The sequence below is a fragment of the Chiloscyllium plagiosum genome, unplaced genomic scaffold, assembly GCF_037043375.1.
Source record: "Chiloscyllium plagiosum isolate Xiang-an unplaced genomic scaffold, Cpla_swu_hap1 HiC_scaffold_38, whole genome shotgun sequence".
NCBI classification, from domain to species: Eukaryota; Metazoa; Chordata; class Chondrichthyes; order Orectolobiformes; family Hemiscylliidae; genus Chiloscyllium; species Chiloscyllium plagiosum.
Window position 1 is genome coordinate 29,460,549 of NW_028270176.1, and position 20,000 is coordinate 29,480,548.

The following is a 20,000-nucleotide window of genomic DNA, read 5'->3' on the forward strand; positions in this document are numbered from 1 at the left end:
CTGTAACCCCCTCCAGTCCCTACACCCCCTCCCTATCTCTGTAACCCCCTCCAGCCCCTACACCCCCTCCCTGTCTCTGTAACCTCCTCCAGCACCGACACTCCCTCCCTATCTCTGTAACCCCCTCCAGTCCCTACACCCCCTCCCTATCTCTGTAACCCCCGCCAGCCCCTACACCCCCTCCCTGTCTCTGTAACCTCCTCCAGCACCGACACTCCCTCCCTATCTCTGTAACCCCCTCCAGTCCCTACACCCCCTCCCTATCTCTGTAACCTCACTAATTCCTGGCCCCTTGAGCATCCCCTGATTTCCCAGCCATCAGGGGCTGTACCTTCAGCTGCCCAGGGGATGCTGAGCTCAGTAGCTCCCTCGCTAACCCTTCCCTTGATCCCCCTTTCCCCTCCCAGTCCTCGAATGCCTCTTCACTGTTCGCAGCCCCACTTTCCGTTATCTTTGGGGATAATGAGTGGGGCAGTGCTGCACATGAACAGTTGGAGGGTCTTCCCCCTGTAATGTCGTCCCCCTGTGTTTTAGCAGCAGTCCCACACTAACCTGAGAGAACCAGCAAGCTGAGGACAATCACAGGGAGACCAATGGCTTGAAGCCTCATTTCTGTTGATGTTACAGTTTCGAGCTGGATTAAAAACAGACAATGATCAGAAACATGAGCTCTCAGCTGTTTCACCGCCCCCTCAGTACGCTCCCCCAATCTCTACAATCAAGGCTCATTTTTTACACCAACTCCACTCCCTGTCCCCATGCCTCAGTGCTCAAGAATCGATTTATTTCAGTCTCGAATATCATCAATGATGGGGCATCCACAAATCCCAATGGCCAATCCATTATCACAACTCCCATTGGCCAATCTATCATCACAACTCCCAATGGCCAATCCATTATCACAACTCCCATTGGCCAATCTATCATCACAATTCCCAATGGCCAATCCATTATCACAACTCCCATTGGCCAATCCAACATCACAAATCCCAATAGCCAACCCATCATCTCAATTCAAAATGGCCAACCCATCATCTCAATTCAAAATGGCCAACCCATCATCACAATTCAAAATGGCCAACTTATCACCTCACTTCAAAATGGCCAACTTATCATCACAATTCAAAGTGGCCAACCCATCAACTCAAATCAAAATGGCCAACCCATCACCTCAAATCAAAATGGCCAATCCATCAACTCAATTCAAAATGGCCAACCCATCACCTCAAATCAAAATGGCCAATCCATCAACTCAATTCAAAATGGCCAATCCATCAACTCAATTCAAAATGGCCAACTTATCATCACAATTCAAAGTGGCCAACCCATCATCTCAAATCAAAATGGCCAACTTATCATCACAATTCAAAATGGCCAACCCATCACCTCAAATCAAAATGGCCAATCCATCAACTCAATTCAAAATGGCCAACTTATCATCACAATTCAAAGTGACCAACCCATCATCTCAAATCAAAATGGCCAATCCATCAACTCATTTCAAAATGGCCAACCCATCAACTCATTTCAAAATGGCCAACCCATCACCTCGCTTCAAAATGGCCAACTTATCATCACAATTCAAAATGGCCAACCCATCAACTCATTTCAAAATGGCCAACTTATCATCACAATTCAAAATGGCCAACCCATCAACTCATTTCAAAATGGCCAATCCATCAACTCATTTCAAAATGGCCAACCCATCACCTCGCTTCAAAATGGCCAACTTATCATCACAATTCAAAATGGCCAACCCATCAACTCATTTCAAAATGGCCAACTTATCATCACAATTCAAAATGGCCAACCCATCAACTCAATTTAAAATGGCCAATGTGTCATCTCAGTCCTTTTTGGCTGACACCACACTCTGCTTTGTGATCTCCTGGTTCTAGTCTCTCAAGACTTGCGCAGGCTCTGATCTGGAAATTATAAGAAAATAACAAGATGTTTGATTGAAATGCTTTCCATATTTTCTGTCCTTTAAGGTCAACATTTGAGAATCCTGCAGCAAGTAACTCCCCTCCTGACTCCCCGAAACCTGTCCCACCATCGACAAGGCACAAGTCAGGAGGATGAGGGAATACTCCCCACTTGCCCCTGGGTGGGGCCAGCTCCAACAACACTCGAGAAGCTCGACACCATCCAGGGACAAAGCAGCCCCCACTGGATTGGCCCCTCCCTCACTCCCCCCACCGACGCTCAGTAACAGCAGTGTGTACCATCCCCTCACTCCCCCCACCGACGCTCAGTAACAGCAGTGTGTACCATCCCCTCCCTCCCCCACCGACGCTCAGTAACAGCCGTGTGTACCATCCCCTCCCTCCCCCCCACCGACCCTCAGTAACAGCAGTGTATACCATCCACTCCCTCCCCCCACCGACACTCAGTAACAGCAGTGTGTACCATCCACTCCCTCCCCCCACCGACACTCAGTAACAGCAGTGTGTACCATCCCCTCCCCCCGCCACCGACACTCAGTAACAGCAGTGTGTACCATCCCCTCCCTCCCCCCACCGACGCTCAGCAACAGCAGTGTGTACCATCCCCTCCCTCCCCCCCACCGACGCTCAGTAACAGCAGTGTGTACCATCCCCTCCCTCCCCCCACCGACCCTCAGTAACAGCAGTGTGTACCATCCCCTCCCTCCCCCCCACCGACGCTCAGTAACAGCAGTGTGTACCATCCCCTCCCTCCCCCCACCGACACTCAGTAACAGCAGTGTGTACCATCCCCTCCCTCCCCCCACCGACACTCAGTAACAGCAGTGTGTACCATCCCCTCCCTCCCCCCACCGACACTCAGTAACAGCAGTGTGTACCATCCCCTCCCTCCCCCCACTGACGCTCAGTAACAGCAGTGTGTACCATCCCCTCCCTCCCCCCACCGACACTCAGTAACAGCAGTGTATACCATCCCCTCCCTCCCCCCACCGACGCTCAGTAACAGCAGTGTGTACCATCCCCTCCCTCCCCCACCGACACTCAGTAACAGCAGTGTGTACCATCCCCTCCCTCCCCCCACCGACGCTCAGTAACAGCAGTGTGTACCATCCCCTCCCTCCCCCCCCCGACACTCAGTAACAGCAGTGTATACCATCCCCTCCCTCCCCCCACCGACGCTCAGTAACAGCAGTGTGTACCATCCCCTCCCTCCCCCACCGACACTCAGTAACAGCAGTGTGTACCATCCCCTCCCTCCCCCCACTGACGCTCAGTAACAGCAGTGTGTACCATCCCCTCCCTCCCCCCACCGACACTCAGTAACAGCAGTGTATACCATCCCCTCCCTCCCCCCACCGACGCTCAGTAACAGCAGTGTGTACCATCCCCTCCCTCCCCCACCGACACTCAGTAACAGCAGTGTGTACCATCCCCTCCCTCCCCCCACCGACGCTCAGTAACAGCAGTGTGTACCATCCCCTCCCTCCCCCCACCGACGCTCAGTAACAGCAGTGTGTACCATCCCCTCCCACCCCTCACCGACGCTCAGTAACAGCAGTGTGTGCCATCCCCTCCCTCCCCCCCACCGACACTCAGTAACAGCAGTGTGTACCATCCCCTCCCACCCCCACCGACGCTCAGTAACAGCAGTGTGTACCATCCCCTCCCTCCCCCCCACCGACACTCAGTAACAGCAGTGTGTACCATCCCCTCCCTCCCCCCCACCGACACTCAGTAACAGCAGTGTGTACCATCCCCTCCCTCCCCCCCACCGACACTCAGTAACAGCAGTGTGTACCATCCCCTCCCTACCCCCACCGACGCTCAGTAACAGCAGTGTGTACCATCCCCTCCCTCCCCCCCACCGACACTCAGTAACAGCAGTGTGTACCATCCCCTCCCTCCCCCCCACCGACACTCAGTAACAGCAGTGTGTACCGTCCCCTCCCTCCCCCCACCGACCCTCAGTAACAGCAGTGTGTACCATCCCCTCCCTCCCCCTACCGACACTCAGTAACAGCAGTGTGTACCATCCCCTCCCTCCCCCCACCGACACTCAGTAACAGCAGTGTGTACCATCCCCTCCCTCCCCCACCGACGCTTAGTAACAGCAGTGTGTACCATCCCCTGCCTCCCCCACCGACACTCAGTAACAGCAGTGTGTACCATCCCCTCCCTCCCCCACCGACACTCAGTAACAGCAGTGTGTACCATCCCCTCCCTCCCCCCACCGACACTCAGTAACAGCAGTGTATACCATCCCTCCCTCCCCCACTGACGCTCAGTAACAGCAGTGTGTACCAGCTACAAGTTAGTCAGTATGGACCCAATCACTGGCCCTGAATTCTGAAAATCGTTTTGTAACAGCCCAGTCTCTGACCATACCCCGAAATGGACTGCATCAGTTCATGAAAGCACCCCAACCCCTCCACCTTCTCAAGGGGGGGGGCAACCCGGTACGGGTTAGTAAATACTGGGCCCAGCCAGTGACACCCATGCCCTGTGAGAAGATATTAATCATTAGCTGCTTGTTAGGTGAGGTGTGGAGGCTATAAGGTCCATGGGTTTCGTGGTATCCACTTCCTTCCCCAAGGGACATGAGTGAACCCGTCTGGATTTATGACAATTGATGTCAGAGTGTGTCGTAACAAAGTGCTGGCTGATCAGGAGGAGGACAGAGTCATCAAGTCCCACAGCATGGAGACAGACCCTTCAGCCCAACCAGTCCGTGCTGACCCGAATCCCCAACTAACCTAGTCCCAGCTGCCTGCTCCTGGCCCATCTCCCTCCAACCCTTTCCTGTTCATGTCCTTATCCAAATGTCTTTTAAACGTTGTAACTGTCCCCACCCCCCCCACTTCCTCAGGAAGGTCATTCCACACACGCACCACCCTCTGGGGAGAAATATTGCCCCTCGTGTCTTTGTTAAATCTCTCTCCTCTTACCTTAAACATGTGCCCCCTCGTCCTGAAATCCCCCATCCTCAGGGAAAAGTCACCTGCCTTATCCCTTATCCATGCCCCTCATGGATTTATAAAGCTCTGTAAGGTCACCCCTCAGCCTCCAGGGACAAAAGGAGAGAGTGAGGGCTGCAGATGCTACGAGTGTGGCGCTGGAAAAGCACAGCAGGTCAGGCAGCATCCGAGGAGCAGGAGAATCGACGTTTCGGACATAAGGCCTTCATCACCTTCCTGATGAAGAGCTGATGCTCAAAACATCGACTCTCCTGCTCCCCAGATGCTGCCTGATGGGCTGTGTTATTCCAGCGCCACACATTCAGACTCCAGTGATAAAAGCCCCAACCTTTCCAGACTTTCAGGGGATGCAGGGGCTGGAGGGTATAGGTTTAGGGTGAGGGGGGGGAAGATATAAAAGGGACCTGAGGGGCAACGTCTTCACCCAGAGGGTGGTACGTGTATGGAATGAGCTGCCAGAGGATGTGGTGGAGGCTGGTACAATTACAGTATTTAAGAGGCATTTGGATGGCGATATGGATAGGAAGGGTTTGGAGGGATATAGGCTGGGTGCTGGCAGGTGGGACTAGATTGGCTTAGGACATCTGGTCGGCATGGACAGGTAGGGTCGAAGGGTCTGTTTCTGTGCTGTACATCTCTATGACGATATGAACCCCAAGGTCCCTCTGTTCCACAACACTACCCAAGGCCCTACCATTAACTGTACAAGCCCTACACTCGTCTGTCTCTCCAAAATACAACACCACAGATATATCCAAATTAAACTCCATCTGCCACTGCTTAGGGGTGAGGGTAGAGCCAAGAGGGATGAACACATATTGAGGAAGGGAGTGAGGGAGGGGGAGGGGAAGGGTGTGAGGGAGGGGAATGGGAAGGGGATGGGGAAGGGTGTGAGGGAGGGGAAAGGTATGGGGAAGGGTGTGAGGGAGGGGAAGGGGAAGGGTGTGAGGGAGGGGGAGGGGAAGGGAGTGAGGGAGGGGAAGGGGAAGGGTGTGAGGGAGGGGGAGGGGCAGGGTGTGAGGGAGGGGGAGGGGGAGGGTGTGAGGGAGAGGAGGGGAGGGTGAGGTTGTGAGGGAGGGGAAGCGGGAGGGTGTGAGGGAGGAGGGGAGGGGAAGGGTGTGAGGGAGGGGAGGGGAAGGGTGTGAGGGAGGGGAAGGGTGTGAGGGAGGGGAGGGGAAGGGAGTGAGAGAGGGGAGGGGAAGGGTGTGAGGGAGGGGAGGGGAAGGGTGTGAGGGAGGGGGAGGGGAAGGGTGTGAGGGAGGGGAAGGGGAGGGTGTGAGGGAGAGGAGGGGAAGGTGAGGTTGTGAGGGAGGGGAAGCGGGAGGGTGTGAGGGGGAGGGAAAGGGTGTTAGGGAGGGGAAGGGGAAGGGTGTGGGTGAGGAGGGGAAGAGGGAGGTGAGGAGGGGAAGGGGAAGGGTGTGAGGGAGGGGAGGGGAAGGGAGTGAGAGAGGGGAGGGGAAGGATGTGAGGGAGGGGAGGGGAAGGGTGTGAGGGAGGGGGAGGGGAAGGGTGTGAGAGAGGGGAAGGGGAAGGGCGTGAGGGAGGGGAAGGGCGTGAGGGAGGGGAAGGGAGTGAGGGAGGGGAAGGGGAAGGGTGTGAGGGAGGGGAGGGGAAAGTTGTGACTAAGGGGAAGGGGAAGGGTGTGAGGGAGGGGATGGGAAAGGGTATGAGGGAGGGGGGAAGGGTGTGAGGGAGGGGAAGTCGAAGGGTGTGAGGGAGGGGAAGGGAGTAAGGGAGGTGAAGGGGAAGGGTGTGAGGGAGGGAATGGGGAAGGTGTGAGGGAGGGAGAGGGAAAGGGTGTGAGGGAGGGGATGGGGAAGGGTGTGAGGAAGGGGAAGGGTGTGAGGGAGGGGATGGGGAAGGGTGTGAGGGAGGGGGATGGGAAGGGTGTGAGGGAGGGGAAGGCGAAGGTGTGAGGGAGGGGGAGGGGAAGGGTGTGAGGGAGGGGAAGGGGAAGGGTGTGAGGGAGGGGAAGGGGAAGGGTGTGAGGGAGGGGGAAGGAAAGGGTGTGAGGGAGGGGAAGGGGAAGGGTGTGAGGGAGGGGGAAGGAAAGGGTGTGAGGGAGGGGAAGGCGAAGGTATGAGGGAGGGGAGGGGGAAGGGTGTGAGGGAGGGGAAGGGGAAGAGTGTGATGGAGGGGAGGGGGAAGGGTGTGAGGGAGGGGAAGGGGAAGAGTGTGAGGGAGGGGAATGCGAAGGTGTGAGGGAGGGGGAGGAGAAGGGTGTGAGGGAGGGGGAGGGGGAGGTTGTGAGGGAGGGGATGTGGGTGCGGGTGTGAGGGAGGTGGAGGGGAGATCGATGAAATAGTGGTTGAGGAAAAGAGAAAAGCGAAATCGAGATGGAGGGATAGAGAAATGGAGACCGGGAGGAAAAGATGGAGGGACATCCGAGAGTGAAATGTGAGAGGAGCGAGTGCTAAGTCGAAAGAGAAATAATTGACTGCAGTTAGAAAACGTGATAGTATAAGAGGCAAGGAGGGGTGGGGCTGCGGGAGAGAGAGAGAGAGAGAGAGAAAAGGAGGAAAATGACAGAATAAGAAAAGAAAAAGAGAGAAATTGAGGTGGGAAATGAGGTGAATTCAATCACAGTGAAGCCACATTGTAATAAAGTGAAGATAATAATAACATTTGGTACGTGTTATTCAGTTGAAGCAATCTGCCACATACTGTCTCATCAAAGCCCTCAGAAAAACAGCACTTACCTGGAGAGAGAGACTGGATTGTGTCAGCGTTTAAACCAGACACATTGTGCTGCTTCAGGACTCTCGGAGCTGCTATATGTACAATGAGTCTGAGGGTAATTGTCTGTAATTTAATGTAATTGTGTGGTAGGAGGTTACACCTCACCACAGACAGTGGGAATGTGTCTCCACAGAGAATCAGGGCAGGTAATGCACACAAACCCTCATTCCACAATCTCTTCGTCAGACTCCACACAGTGTAGAGGGAGCTTTAGTCTGTATCTAACCCCATGGTGCCCCTGTCCTGAGAGTGTTTGATGGGGGACAGTGTAGAGGGAGCTTTACTCTGTATCTAACCCCATGGTGCCCCTGTCCTGAGAGTGTTTGATGGGGGACAGTGTAGAGGGAGCTTTAGTCTGTATCTAACCCCATGGTGCCCCTGTCCTGAGAGTGTTTGATGGGGGACAGTGTAGAGGGAGCTTTAGTCTGTATCTAACCCCATGGTGCCCCTGTCCTGAGAGTGTTTGATGGGGGACAGTGTAGAGAGGTGTTTTACTCTGTATCTAATACCGTGCTGTCCCTGTCCTGGGAGGGTTTGATGGGGGACAGTGTAGAGAGAGCTTTACTCTGTATATAACACTGTGCTATTCCTGTCATAGAGTCATAGAGATGTACAGCATGGAAACAGACCCTTCAGTCCAACCTGTCCATGCTGGCCAGATATCCCAATCCAATCTAGTCCCACCTGCCAGCACCCGGCCCATATCCCTCCAAACCCTTCCTATTCATATACCCATCCAAATGCCTCTTAAATGTTGCAATTGTACCAGCCTCCACCACTTCCTCTGGCAGCTCATTCCATACACGTACCACCCTCTGGGTGAAGAAGTTTATATCTTTCCCCTCTCACCCTAAACCTATGCCCCTCTAGTTCTGGACTCCCTGATCCCAGGGAAAAGACTTTGTCTATTTATCCTATCCATGCCCCTCATCATTTTGTAAATCTCTATAACCTCAACCTCCAACGCTCCAGGGAAAACAGCCCCAGTCTATTCAGCCTCTCCCTGTAACTCAGACCCTCCAACCCTGTAAATCCTTGTAAATCTTTTCTGAACCCTTTCAAGTTTCCCAACATCTTTCCGATAGGAAGGAGACCAGAATTGCACGCAATATTCCAACAGTGGCCTAACCAATGTCCTGTACAGCCACAACATGACCTCCCAACCCCTGTACTCAATACTCTGACCAATAAAGGAAAGCATCTTTGGAATCTTTATGTTATAAGATCCTTGAGTCACAGAGCAAAGGTATGTGGGCTTCACCAGAGAGGGGAGTATATTGGAGTATTTTGGATCAGTTTAGGTTTATGGTAGAATTTAGCGTTTAGTTTGAGAGGGAGGAGTTTGATTGAAGAACAACTGTGCTAAGATGGTATAAGGGGAGGAGCGGAGAGCTGGCTGGATTGCACTGGGAAAGGAGTTTTGCAGCAAAATTAGTTGTGGATCAATGGCAGCCATCTGAGAAAATAGTTCTTAGTTCACAGCGAAGACATATTCCCGGGTGGAAGAGGATTAGCCAAGCATGGGTAACCAGGGCTGGTAAGGATAGCATCAGGTCAAAAGGAAAACCAACAAGCTGTCAAAGGTTGGTGGGAAGTTGGAGGATTGGAATCGTTTCAAAATCACCAAACAAAGACGGGAGAACAGAAACATGGAAGGTAAACTTACACGCAGTATCAAACTGGACAGCAAGAGGAGTTTTTACAATATTTAAAAAGGAAGAGAGAACCAAAGTGGACGCAAACTCCTTAAAAAATGAGGCTGGCTGGGTTCAGTGTAGAGGGAGCTTTACCCTGTATCTAACCCCATTCTGTCCCTGTCCTGGGAGGGTTTGATGAGGGATTCAGTGTAGAGGGAGCTTTACTCTGTATCTAACCCATGCTGTCCCTGTCCTGGGAGTGTTTGATGAGGGGCTCAGTGTAGAGGGAGCTTTACTCTGTATCTAACCCGTGCTGTCCCTGTCCTGGCAGTGTTTGATGGGGGGACAGTGTAGAGGGAGCTTTACTCTGTATCTAACCCATGCTGTCCCTGTCCTGGGAGTGTTTGATGAGGGGCTCAGTGTAGAGAAAGCTTTACTCTGTATCTAACCCGTGCTGTCCCTTTCCTGGGAGTGTTTGATGAGGGGCTCAGTGTAGAGGGAGCTTTACTCTGTATCTAACCCCGTGCTGTCCCTGTCCTGGAAGTGTTTGATGCGGGGACAGTGTAGAGGGAGCTTTACTCTGTGTCTAATCCCGTGCTGTCCCTGTCCTGGGAGTGTTTGATGAGGGGCTCAGTGTAGAGGGAGCTTTACTCTGTATCTAACCCCGTGCTGTCCCTGTCCTGGAAGTGTTTGATGCGGGGACAGTGTAGAGGAAGCTTTACTCTGTGTCTAATCCCGTGCTGTCCCTGTCCTGGGAGTGTTTGATGAGGGATTCAGTGTAGAGGGAGCTTTACTCTGTATCTAACCCATGCTGTCCCTGTCCTGGGAGTGTTTGATGAGGGGCTCAGTGTAGAGGGAGCTTTACTCTGTATCTAACCCGTGCTGTCCCTGTCCTGGCAGTGTTTGATGGGGGGACAGTGTAGAGGGAGCTTTACTCTGTATCTAACCCATGCTGTCCCTGTCCTGGGAGTGTTTGATGAGGGGCTCAGTGTAGAGAAAGCTTTACTCTGTATCTAACCCGTGCTGTCCCTTTCCTGGGAGTGTTTGATGAGGGGCTCAGTGTAGAGGGAGCTTTACTCTGTATCTAATCCGTGCTGTCCCTGTCCTGGGAGTGTTTGATGAGGGGCTCAGTGTAGAGTGAGCTTTACTCTGTATCTAACCCGTGCTGTCCCTGTCCTGGAGTGTTTGATGCGGGGACAGTGTAGAGGGAGCTTTACTCTGTGTCTAATCCCGTGCTGTCTCTGTCCTGGGAGTGTTTGATGAAGGGCTCAGTGTAGAGGGAGCTTTACTCTGTATCTAACCCCGTGCTGTCCCTGTCCTGGAAGTGTTTGATGCGGGGACAGTGTAGAGGGAGCTTTACTCTGTGTCTAATCCCGTGCTGTCCCTGTCCTGGGAGTGTTTGATGAGGGGCTCAGTGTAGAGTGAGCTTTACTCTGTATCTAACCCCGTGCTGTCCCTGTCCTGGGAGTGTTTGATGAGGGGCTCAGTGTAGAGGGAGCTTTACTCTGTATCTAACCCATGCTGTCCCTGTCCTGGGAGTGTTTGATGAGGGGCTCAGTGTAGAGGGAGCTTTACTCTGTATCTAACCCCGTGCTGTCCCTGTCCTGGAAGTGTTTGATGCGGGAACAGTGTAGAGGGAGCTTTACTCTATATCTAACCCCGTGCTTTCCCTGTCCTGGGAGTGTTTGATGAGGGGACAGTGTAGAGGGAGTTTTACTCGGTATCTAACCCCGTGCTGTCCCTGTCCTGGGAGTGTTTGATGGGGGACAGTGTAGAGGGAGCTTTACTCTGTATCTAACCCCGTGCTGTCCCTGTCCTGGGATGGGGGGACAGTGTAGAGGGAGCTTTACTCTGTATCTAACCCCGTGCTGTCCCTGTCCTGGGAGTGTTTGATGGGGGACAGTGTAGAGGGAGCTTTACTCTGTATCTAACCCCGTGCTGTCCCTGTCCTGGGAGTGTTTGATGGGGGACAGTGTAGAGGGAGCTTTACTCTGTATCTAACCCCGTGCTGTCCCTGTCCTGGGAGTGTTTGATGGGGGACAGTGTAGAGGGAGCTTTACTCTGTATCTAACCCCGTGCTGTCCCTGTCCTGGGAGTGTTTGATGAGGGGCTCAGTGTAGAGGGAGCTTTACTCGGTGTCTAACCTTGACAGAAGAGAGTGCCCATGAGCACAGTGTGGCTGGGTGTTTATTCATTACTTGAAGAGGTACTGTCTCTGTGTGCAATGGTACAGTGAGCCAGGTCATTAAAGATGCTGTGTGCAGAGTGGAAAGTGTACTGTGAGTCTGTCCCTGGCTGTGGTGAATGTCCAAGCCTCTCATGTTGCTGGGTTTGATACAATGAGACATTGTCGAGGGTAACAACCACTCACAGTATCAAGAAACGAAAGGAGTCTCTTTGAAAGCAGGGACAAAGGTTACTTTGTGTATCAGGAGGATTGTGAAACAGCAATGATCTACATGGAGCTTCATCTAAGGTCTGATGCAACGTGACAAACAGATGAAAGAATTCACTCTGACTCACGGAGGGAGCGGAGGCTGCGTTTGGGGGAACTGAAGAATTTCGCATTCACAATCTACAGGGAAGAATGTGCTTACTTTAGACTGCAATGATCAGGAACGTGGTGTGAATGTTAGGCTAATTAATCACAGCTATCTAGAATATAGGTGGAAAACTGATGAAGGAGCAGCAATCCGAGAGCTAGTGCTTTCAAATAAACCTGTTGGGCTCTAACCTGGTGGTGGGTGATTTATAACCTCATCTGTACAAATACTGTACGCAGTCTTTGATATTCTTGATGAGATTCGATTCCCTACAGTGTGGAAACAGGCCCTTCGGCCCAACTAGTCCACACTGACCCTCCAAAGGGAAACCCACTCCCCATATTCACTCCTGACGAATGCATCGATGGGATCGTTTCCCGTCGCCAATCCACCCTGAGGTGGACTGTGGGGGCAAACCCACGCAGACACGGGCGAGAGTGTACAAACTCCACACGGACAATCGCCGAGGCTGGAATCGAACCCAATCCCTGGTGCTGCGAGGCAGCGTTGCTAACCACTGAGCCACCATGCCACCCCCTGATGTTTCAACATCAGGAATTGTTAAGGTGACCTTGCAAGGTAGTGAACAAAGTTAGAGGAATGTTATCATTCACGATGAAGGGAGTGGATAGTACAGTTACCCTTCAGTTTGGCAGGAGCATCTTAAACCCTGAAGGGACATTACAGGATGGAAGTGGATTCTCTCTCTCTCTCTCTCTCTCTCTCTCCCCAAGTGTCAGTTTATCCAGTGGTGTTGCTGTCAGAAAGGAAGCTCTCTTGCAGAAGCCTGAATCTGAAGATCAGGACTAATCCCAGATAATCCACTTCATCCAATGTAGCTGGGAGAGGGTGGGAACTGCAGATGCTGGAGATCAGAGTCAAGAGAGTGCGGTGCTGGAAAAGCGCAGCAGGTCAGGCAGCATCCGGAGAGCAGGAGAATCGATGTTTTGGCCATAAGCCCTTCATCAGGAATGTGTGGTTCCTGATGAAGGGCTTATGCCTGAAATGTCGATTCTCCTGCTCCCCGGATGCTGCCTGACCTGCTGTGCTTTTCCAGCGTCACAATTTTTGACTCATCCAATGCAAGACTTATTGCCCCAACGTTTTATCATGTGATTTAGGGAAGGATTTATTTTCCCCCTTCCACAATTCTAATGTTTTAATTCATTTGAGACTTTGGAGAAGATTTGTAGCTCAGGTTGGGGATCAGATTGTAAGTTTGCTCGCTGAGCTGGTGGTGTTTAATAGGTATGTCTCTTTGAGAGCCAGAGAATCCAAGAGACATAGAGCTGTACAACGTAGATACTGACCCTTCGGCCCAACCCGTCCGTGTTAACCCAGATATCCCAACCCAATCTGGACCCATTTGCCAGCACCCGGCCCATATCCCTCTAAGATGAAAGTGGGTACTGCAGATACTGCAGATTAGAATCAAGATTAGAGAGATGCTGGAGAGTCAGAGTCGAGAGTTTGGTGCTGGAAAAGCACAGCAGGTCAGGCAGCATCCAAGGAGCAGGAGAATCGACGTTTTGGGCAAAAGCCCTTCATCAGGAATGCTGATGAAGGACTCCTGCCTGAAACGTCGATTTTCTATATCCCCCCAAACCCTTCCTATTCATATACCCATCCAGATGCCTCTTAAATGTTGCAATTGTACCAGCCTCCACCACTTCCCCTGGCAGCTCATTCCATACACGTACCACCCTCTGTGTGAAAAAGTTGCCCCTTAGGTCCCTTTTATATCTTTTCCCTCTCACCCTAAACCTATGCCCCTCTAGTTCTGGACTCCCCGACCCCAGGGAAAATACTTTGCCTATTTACCCTATCCATGTCCCTCATAATTTTATAAACCTCTATAAGGTCACCCCTCAGCCTCCGACGCTCCAGGGAAAACAGCCCCAGCCTGTTCAGCCTCTCCCTGTAGCTCAAACCCTCCAACCCTGACAACATCCTTGTAAATCTTTTCCGAACCCTTTCACGTTTCACAACATCTTTCCGATAGGAAGGAGACCAGAATTGCACGCAGTATTCCAAAAGTGGCCTAACCAATGTCCTGTACAGCCGCAACATGACCTCCCAACTCTTGTACTCAATACTCTGACCAATAAAGGAAAGCATACCAAACGCTGCCTTCACTATCCTATCTACCTGCGGCTCACACTCCCTTGTTGTGTTCTTGCAGCTCATTAACTCACCCTTCCATTAACTTGACTAACGTTGCTGCTTCTCAAACAACCAAATGGGATCAGGGATTGGGAGATGGTTTCCCTGAGTTAGGGGACCCCTTGTGACCGACTGAGGGAGGGGGTGGAATTAAGGAGGGGGAGCTCACTCAGGAGTTTCGGTGGGTGGGGGTGGGTGGGGGGGGGGGGGGAGGGGGGTGGTGGGTGGAGTGGGTGGGAGCTGGGATCACAGTGGAGCAGAAATGCTGACCTGGGAGCAGGTCATGACCCAACCTATCTGGTTGGGTAACTCCCTGCTGCCCCCTCGAGCTCAGAGATTTTATCCTGGGGTGACTCTCCTCCTGCCCTGGCATTTTGCCCGTCAATACTGGCCCCACTTCACACTTGCACACGGTGGGGGAGAAACTAGCGGGAGGCCTTTCAGCCCCTTCCAGCCTGCTGCACCATTCCACATCATCACAGCTGATCATCCAACTCAGTCCTCTGTTTCCATTCCCAACCCTTTCCCTATATACCCCTCGATCACTCCAAACTTAAGGATTAATTCTCCGCCTTCAATGTTTTGGCCTGATTTTCTGTTGGTTGGAATCCCTCATCCTGGCTGCCCACTCTCTGGGTGATCACGTTTCTCCTCATCTCAGTCTGACCCTGTATCCTCAGACCCTGACCTTTCCCCTCCCCCCACCCAGCTGGTTCAGAACTCCCGCCGGTCTCACCGGGAACATCCTTCCTGCGTTTACATCCTCCCTCAGATAAGGAGACCCTAAAGTGTAACTCGAGGGCTGGTCTCGGAGACAGCTGAGAAGCTGTGTTCCGAACATACAATGGGCAGAGAGAAAACACAAACCAGTCAGCATTGGAAAGGATTGTTTAATTGAGTTCATTACAATGAGCTTACACACCATTGAGACCCCTCCAGCCCTTAAGGAGTAATGTTACGGCCACATTTCACAGAGAAATTCCACACAGAAGAAAGTTATCTCCATCCCCAGATAATCGCCTCGATATTAAAGCAGAGCCTCCCCTGATCAGGTTTTGTTTTATTAATATGGCAGAGAGATTTCCTCAGTGTACAACCAGAAATGTTTCACGCTTAGGTACAGCATCGTAAAGACATGCAAACGTAGATCAGATTTACTATATCGCTCCGAATAAGGCAGAGGGAGAAATATTTCATTACTTTTCAGATGTTTAGCACAGCGCAGTATGGAAGCAACTTTTCTGACTGGTAGAAGTATCATAAGACACATTTACAAAGTAGTTAACACAGAGGGGGACGGAGGGAGGGATTGTCTCATCATGTTTACAGAGAGAGAGGGGGAATCATGTCTCTGTATTTACACAGTAGTTAACGCAGAGGGGGACGGAGGGAGGAATTGTCTCATCATGTTTACAGAGAGAGAGGGGGAATCATGTCTCTGTATTTACACAGTAGTTAACGCAGAGGGGGACGGAGGGAGGAATTGTCTCATCATGTTTACAGAGAGAGAGGGGGAATCATGTCTCTGTATTTACGATGTAGTTAACATGGGAATAGAGGGGGAGTTGGCTCATGGTGTTTAGGATGTAGTTAACATGGGGAGAGTGGGAGAGAGGGAATCCTGTCACTGTGTTTCCGATGTAGAGAGAGGGGAGAGGGAGGTTTGGGGGAGTTGCCCCATCTCCTCAGGTAGTGAAACGCAATTTGTTGGGAGGGGCCATCTGAACTGGCCAGAGCTTAACGACTCAAAAGGACAGGGACCTACAAGCACAAAGACTCCGCAGGTAACCTCAGCAGACCCTCCCATCCTGGTGGAATAGTGGCTGAGTGAGGCGGGCACAGAGAGGGTAACGTGGGAGCGACGGCTGGAAAAATGGGGGTTAGCCGGGAATGGGCTCTGAGTGCGGAGAGAGGGGAGAGCAGAGAGAGCGAGAGGGGAGAGAGAGAGAGAGAGAGAGAGAGAGCGGGAACAGGGAGAATGGGACAATTGGGGAGAATACAGTAAGAATGGAATGCATAGGGAGTGTGGAGGTTGGCGGAACAGGGAGAGGGGAGAGATGGAAGGATTATAATGGAGAAGGGAGCTAGAATGATTATGGGGGGGGGAGCTACAGTGATTATGGGAGGGGGGAGCTGGAATGATTATGGGAGGGGGGAGCTGGAGTGATTATGGGAGGGGGGAGCTGGAATGATTATGGGAGGGGGGAGTTGGAAGTCTCCATGAGGTCTCCCTCCAGACTAGGGGATGGGTTGAGTTTCTGATGGAGGTAGTCAATGAGATCAGAGAAACGTTGGGAGACGGTCTGCGCCTCAGCCTGGAACCAGTCGCGGATTTCCTCCATTTTGCGCTGGAAGGTCTCGCGAGCGTCGGCGGCGTTGCTGGAGATGTGTTCCTGCAGCGCTTCGGCCTTGGACCTGACATCCTCGGCCTGCTGGGCCAGGGACTGGTGGATGCTCTTCAGGTGCTGGCTGACCTTCTTCTCCACCGCTTGGCCGTAGGGGGCGGCCATGTCATGAAGGTCACTGAGCGTACGGTTCTGATGGTTCCGAAGCTCGTCGGCGTACTCCTGGAACTTGGCGCGGATCGTGGCCTGGTCACGGTTGAGCCTCTTGCGGTACTTGCGGAGATACAAGCCAACAGTTTGACGCCACTCTGTCAGGTGCTGCTTGGTGACCAGCTTGACCTCGTCCATGTAGACCAACATGTTGGAGCGCATCTCCTCCAGGTCATGGTGCAGACGATCCTTCGCCTCCTGCAGGTCAGAGCCCAACTGCTCAGCGTAGGGTCCCAACTCAGACTGAAGGCCTGCTCCGGAGCTCTCAAGCTCAGACATGCAGTCGGAGATCATGGCACTGTGAAACACCGGGGACACAGGATTAATGACTCCAACGGGGAAGAGACAGCACAGAGCACAGACCTCGCGGGGCAGCGTGAGAGAAAGCCAGCCAGAAACACAACAACAGACAGGGAGAGTCTCTACGCAAGCTCAACAGAAACAACACTCTTGGTTGCCAACAATATGATGTTAGGAGGGTAAGAAGAGGGCAAACAAATTCAATAGCTCATTCCCCGGCAATTTCCAGGAAATCACGGCCGTGCCAAGATTGGTGATTGGATTTTGAGGCATGGGGGTGGGGTGACTGAACAAGGAAAATAAGTAGCTGAAAATGGTGGGAGCACAACAGGGCAAGGAGTGCCGCACTGTCCGAGGGTCAGTGCTGAGGGAGTGGGCACTGTCGGAGGGTCAGTGCTGAGGGAGTGCCGCACTGTCGGAGGGTCAGTGCTGAGGGAGTGCCGCACTGTCGGAGGGTCAGTGCTGAGGAAGTGGGCACTGTCGGGGGGTCAGTGCTGAGGGAGTGCCGCACTGTCGGAGGGTCAGTGCTGAGGGAGTGGGCACTGTCGGAGGGTCAGTGCTGAGGGAGCACCACACTGTCGGAGGGTCAGTGCTGAGGGAGCGCCGCACTGTCAGAGGGTCAGTGCTGAGGGAGTGGGCACTGTCGGAGGGTCAGTGCCGAGGGAGTGCCGCACTGTCGGAGGGTCAGTGCTGAGAGAGTGTCACACTGTCGGAGGGTCAGTGCCGAGGGAGTGCTGCACTGTCGGAGGGTCAGTGCTGAGGGAGCGCCGCACTGTCGGAGGGTCGGTGCTGAGGGAGTGCTGCACTGTCGGAGGGTCAGTGCTGAGGGAGCACCGCACTGTCGGAGGGTCAGTGCTGAGGGAGCGCCGCGCTGTGCGACCTATCTGACATTGTGATGAGTAAAGGGTCAGTATTTGCTCTTTCTATGAGATCCTCCCCCTCCTTTAGGGACACTCCGTGTCCCCACAGTGAGCCAGCGCCTGTGTTCTCTCTGTGTTCACAGCCTGGGTAAAGGGACAGAGTACGGGTGGGAGATTTTCCAGGGTTGTTCCTTATCCTGTGGACAATACATACGCCTGAAGGAAACACCTTCAGACAAGGAATGATTTAATTCATGAGGGCACTGAAGTTTGTCAGAGCCTTGCTGTTTGTGGATTAGCTTCCTCACTTCCGGCATCACGGCCTGTTTTGTCGCTGGAATTTCACCCTGACACGTGGGGGGGTGGATGAAGATACAAGACAAGGGAGCAGTCGATGAACGACAGGACAACAGGAAGCTGAGAGGGAGCTCGAAGTAATCACACACAGATCGCCGGGCAGAAAGCATTCCCGGAGCTTGCCTTTATCAGGCGTGTGGTAGACTCGGGAACCGGGGGGGGGTGATTGTGGAGACGGACAGGGCCTTGGTGAGGCTGCAGTACTGTGTGGAGGTCTGCTCCCCCAGGACTACAGGAAGGATGGGGCTGTACAGGAGGGAGGGTGCAGAGGGAGATTCACCAGGACAGTGCCCTGGGACGGAGCAGTTCAGCGAATGGGGAGAGAGATGGATTCGCTTGGGTTGCGTTATTTGGACCGGAGAAGTTTGATGGGGGGGTGGGGAACCGAATAAGGTGATGATGAGGGGCATGGACAGGGGGGATAGGAAGCAACTGTTCCCTTCAATGGCAAGGTCAATAGTGAAGGGGACAGGAGTGAAATGGCAGGGGTTTTGGAGGGATAATGAGTTCCATGGAAGAGAGCAATGCCAGGGAGGGTTGGTGAAGGCAGCGACCCTCGCACCCTTTCAAAAGGAGCGGCACTTGGAATCTCGTGGTATTCCAGTTGGCAGGAGAGTGTGGTTAGTACAGGCAGGATGGCACAGAGAGAATGGACTGAGGATCTCTGCTGTGCAGGAAGACCACCACCATCTGACTGGAAATGGCCACTGAGTGTGAACCGCTTGGGACATCCTGAGGTGGCGTCAGTGCCAGGTGCTAGGGCAATGCAGCTCTGTGTTGTTGTGCGTCCCTGTGTGCGTGTGTGTGCGCATGCAGCCTGCTCTCGGCCTGTGGCCATTCCCCTCAGGCCATGCTAACCCACACACGGCGTACTCACGAGAGTTGCTTGTCCACCTCGGCGATTTGCAGTTGTTGGAGTAGCCCATGGGTGGACTGCGCCAGGTCACGGCTAAACGTCCAGAATTTCTCGACGGCATCTTCCCATTGGCTCCTGACAGGGGCCTGACTCAGGGAATCGGCCAGGGATCCTGAGGGAACACAACCACATCCCGATTCATCGAGGGTACGCTCATCCCTCACCATCCCCGAACACACCACCCCAAGCCCCTACACCCCCTCCCTATCTCTGTAACCCCCTCCCTATCTCTGTAACCCCCTCCCTATCTCTGTAACCCCCTCCAGCCCCTACACCCCTCCCTATCTCTGTAACCCCCTCCAGCCCCTACACCCCCTCCCTATCTCTCTAACCCCCTCCAGCCCCTACACCCCTCCCTATCTCTGTAACCCCCTCCAGCCCCTACACCCCCTCCCTATCGCTGTAACCCCCTCCCTATCTCTGTAACCCCCTCCCTATCTCTGTAACCCCCTCCAGCCCCTACACTCCCTCCCTATCTCTGTAACCCCCTCCATCCCCTACACCCCCTCCCTATCTCTGTAACCCCCTCCAGCCCCTACACCCCCTCCCTATCGCTGTAACCCCCTCCCTATCTCTGTAACCCCCTCCCTATCTCTGTAACCCCCTCCAGCCCCTACACCCCCTCCCTATCTCTGTAACCCCCTCCAGCCCCTGCACCCCCTCCCTATCTCTGTAACCCCCTCCAGCCCCTACACCCCCTCCCTATCTCTGTAACCCCCTCCCTATCTCTGTAACCTCCTCCAGCCCCTACACCCCCTCCCTATCTCTGTAACCCCCACCAGCCCCCACACCCCCTCCCTATCTCTGTAACCCCCTCCCTATCTCTGTAACCCCCTCCCTATCTCTGTAACCCCCTCCAGCTCCTACACCCCCTCCCTATCTCTGTAACCCCCTCCCTATCTCTGTAACCCCCTCCAGCTCCTACACCCCCTCCCTATCTCTGTAACCCCCTCCCTATCTCTGTAACCCACTACAGCCCCGACACCCCCTCCCTATCTCTGTAACCCCC

The 20,000-nt window shown here is 53.4% G+C and overlaps 1 protein-coding gene and 1 long non-coding RNA gene across 3 annotated transcripts in view; both read right to left on the reverse strand.

Annotated features, from left to right (window-relative positions):
• LOC148139363 (uncharacterized) overlaps positions 1-7,683 on the reverse strand; it is a 21,720-nt gene extending 14,037 nt beyond the window's left edge. Inside the window, exons 1-2 of the long non-coding RNA XR_015753603.1 lie at positions 7,621-7,683; positions 553-634 (exon numbers count right to left, since the gene is read on the reverse strand). This is a non-coding gene — a long non-coding RNA (uncharacterized LOC148139363). The remainder of the gene's footprint in view (positions 1-552; positions 635-7,620) is intronic.
• Positions 7,684-14,873: 7,190 nt separating this feature from the next.
• LOC122546792 (uncharacterized) overlaps positions 14,874-20,000 on the reverse strand; it is a 15,652-nt gene continuing 10,525 nt past the window's right edge. For both annotated transcript variants that reach the window (XM_087981102.1, XM_087981101.1), the window contains exons 3-4: positions 18,953-19,103; positions 14,874-16,856 (exon numbers count right to left, since the gene is read on the reverse strand). In XM_087981102.1, coding sequence (XP_087837228.1) covers positions 16,196-16,856; positions 18,953-19,103 — 812 coding nt within the window. In that variant the 3' untranslated portion in view covers positions 14,874-16,195. The remainder of the gene's footprint in view (positions 16,857-18,952; positions 19,104-20,000) is intronic.